The sequence below is a fragment of the Atta cephalotes genome (genome assembly GCF_000143395.1).
Source record: "Atta cephalotes unplaced genomic scaffold scaffold00005, whole genome shotgun sequence".
Classification (NCBI taxonomy): domain Eukaryota; kingdom Metazoa; phylum Arthropoda; class Insecta; order Hymenoptera; family Formicidae; genus Atta; species Atta cephalotes.
This window is the reverse complement of record NW_012130069.1, coordinates 5,909,183-5,911,203: the sequence shown is the minus strand read 5'-3', so window position 1 is coordinate 5,911,203 and position 2,021 is coordinate 5,909,183. Positions and strand designations below refer to the sequence as shown.

Here is a 2,021-nt window from a genome sequence, read left to right as displayed (position 1 = left end):
CGTGGCGTTTTTCCCGTTACATCTAACGGGAAAAACGCCACGAACTTTTTCCCATACCTAATATTTATATTCTTTTTAAATAGGATTTTTAATAGAATTTTTAATAGAAAAATTGAGACTTTTCTTTTATATAGAAAAATCTCCATCATATAATGATGTGTATAATGATGTGTATTTAAAAAACTAACAATAAATCAAATAAATATTTCTCTATATAAATTATTTTTTAAAAAGATAAATATTTTCCAGAAAAAATATTTTAGAATTGAATAAACTATTTTGCAGAATTTCAAATAACAAATACTCAAAATATTAAAATATTTTTATTTAAAAGATGAACGGGATTGATTAAAAAATATTTTAAAATCTTGAAAGTTTAATATAAAAGAATTATATTTTCAGAGTCTTCTGTATTTCATATTGCTCTATATGGAAGCTGAGGATCCAATGCTTGCCACGCAATACGTTACGTTTCTTCAGCCAGTCATGGTTATCAGCATACTTCTAGGGATATATAGTTTAACTGTTACCACAAAGACTTTGCACACAGCAGTTCCAGGTAATGAGTATGATTATTTATTAAACGTTCTTTTGCCAAACATTTTATGAAAGATTTATTCACAGTATACTAACCTTTTTCAATATCTACGGCTTTCTACATACATATGATTAATTAGTATTCTATTTTTTTCTTATAAAAATTGCTTATAATATTAAAAATTTAAGAGTATTTGCATAGTAGTGGAACAAAATTTTTTATTTATCACAATTTTATTTATGCAATCATTTTATTTGTTGCAATATATTTATTGTAATGGAAAAATGTTTAAACTCTGAGAGAAAACAATTCTTTTATATATTTCATTCCTAGTTTATATTTTATAATTTAATTTTTATTTTATCTTTATATTATATGTATTAAGTGTGATACTTTTAATTCAATTTCACTTTTTACGCGGTGATGATTCAATTAATATTAATTTTTTTTAGAGAAACTTTCTCACATCTGTTAAGAGAAATTTATCATTTTGTAAGTCCAATATTTATAAGTCAAACAATAATTTTACTAAAAAGAATATGAATATTGTAGGAAACAATTTTTCGAGAAGTATATGTTGCTGCTGTTCATATGATATTAATAGGAATAAAAGTTTCTGATCGATATTATTTGTTTTCGTTTCAGAGGTCAAGTTACATTATAAAACACTGGTGTTACAATTAGTATTGTTGTTCTCGAAGCTGCAGACAGGTATTATCAAAGCTTTGCCCGCTACAGGCGTATTTCCGTGCAATCCTCCTCTCACCCCAGCAATTTACGCCAACGGTAATATAAATATTGCTATATTTTGCTTGCATCCGTTCATTTTTTATGTATTTTTACTCTATCTAAAGTCAACGATTAAGACTGATTATACAAGATATTAAAAATTATAAATACAATTATAAATATTGCAAGCTTCCAAAACTGAGAGATGATCTTGCTATTACATTATTTTTAAAAATATCTATATGATAAAAATAGATATTGTAAATGTTATCCAATTTATTTATTTGTATTTAATTATTTATTTATTTATTTATTTGATTTATTTATACAGTATCGTAATAAATAACTGTTCTAGATTGCTTATAAAATCTTATAAAGCAAATGAAATAATTTTTCTAAATATATATTTATTTACAATAATAAATGATTTATTAAGATCATAATATGAATACACAACAAGTAAGAATATTAAAGCTTATACAGTCAAAGCTGGATCTTTAATGCTTTATTAAATAATTCATGTAAATTATATATACATACTATAAGTAATATATTCTTCGCAATAAATTTATTTACAGTTTTTCAGCATATTAGTTTTTCTAATATGGATACGGAATTGAGCATCAAATTATTAAAATTGTCAATTTAATTTATAATATTATTACAGTAGTTTAATTATGTTTATAAGTCCGGAAAACTTCGACGCGCAGTTCGAATGACTACAAATATAGTATATATACATATATATATATAT

The 2,021-nt window shown here is 23.6% G+C and overlaps 1 protein-coding gene across 1 annotated transcript in view; it reads left to right on the top strand.

Annotated features, from left to right (window-relative positions):
* LOC105626398 overlaps positions 1–2,021 on the top strand; it is an 11,885-nt gene that overhangs the window by 4,883 nt on the left and 4,981 nt on the right. Inside the window, exons 4-5 of the mRNA XM_012207698.1 lie at positions 403–559; positions 1,184–1,324. Coding sequence (XP_012063088.1) covers positions 403–559; positions 1,184–1,324 — 298 coding nt within the window. The remainder of the gene's footprint in view (positions 1–402; positions 560–1,183; positions 1,325–2,021) is intronic.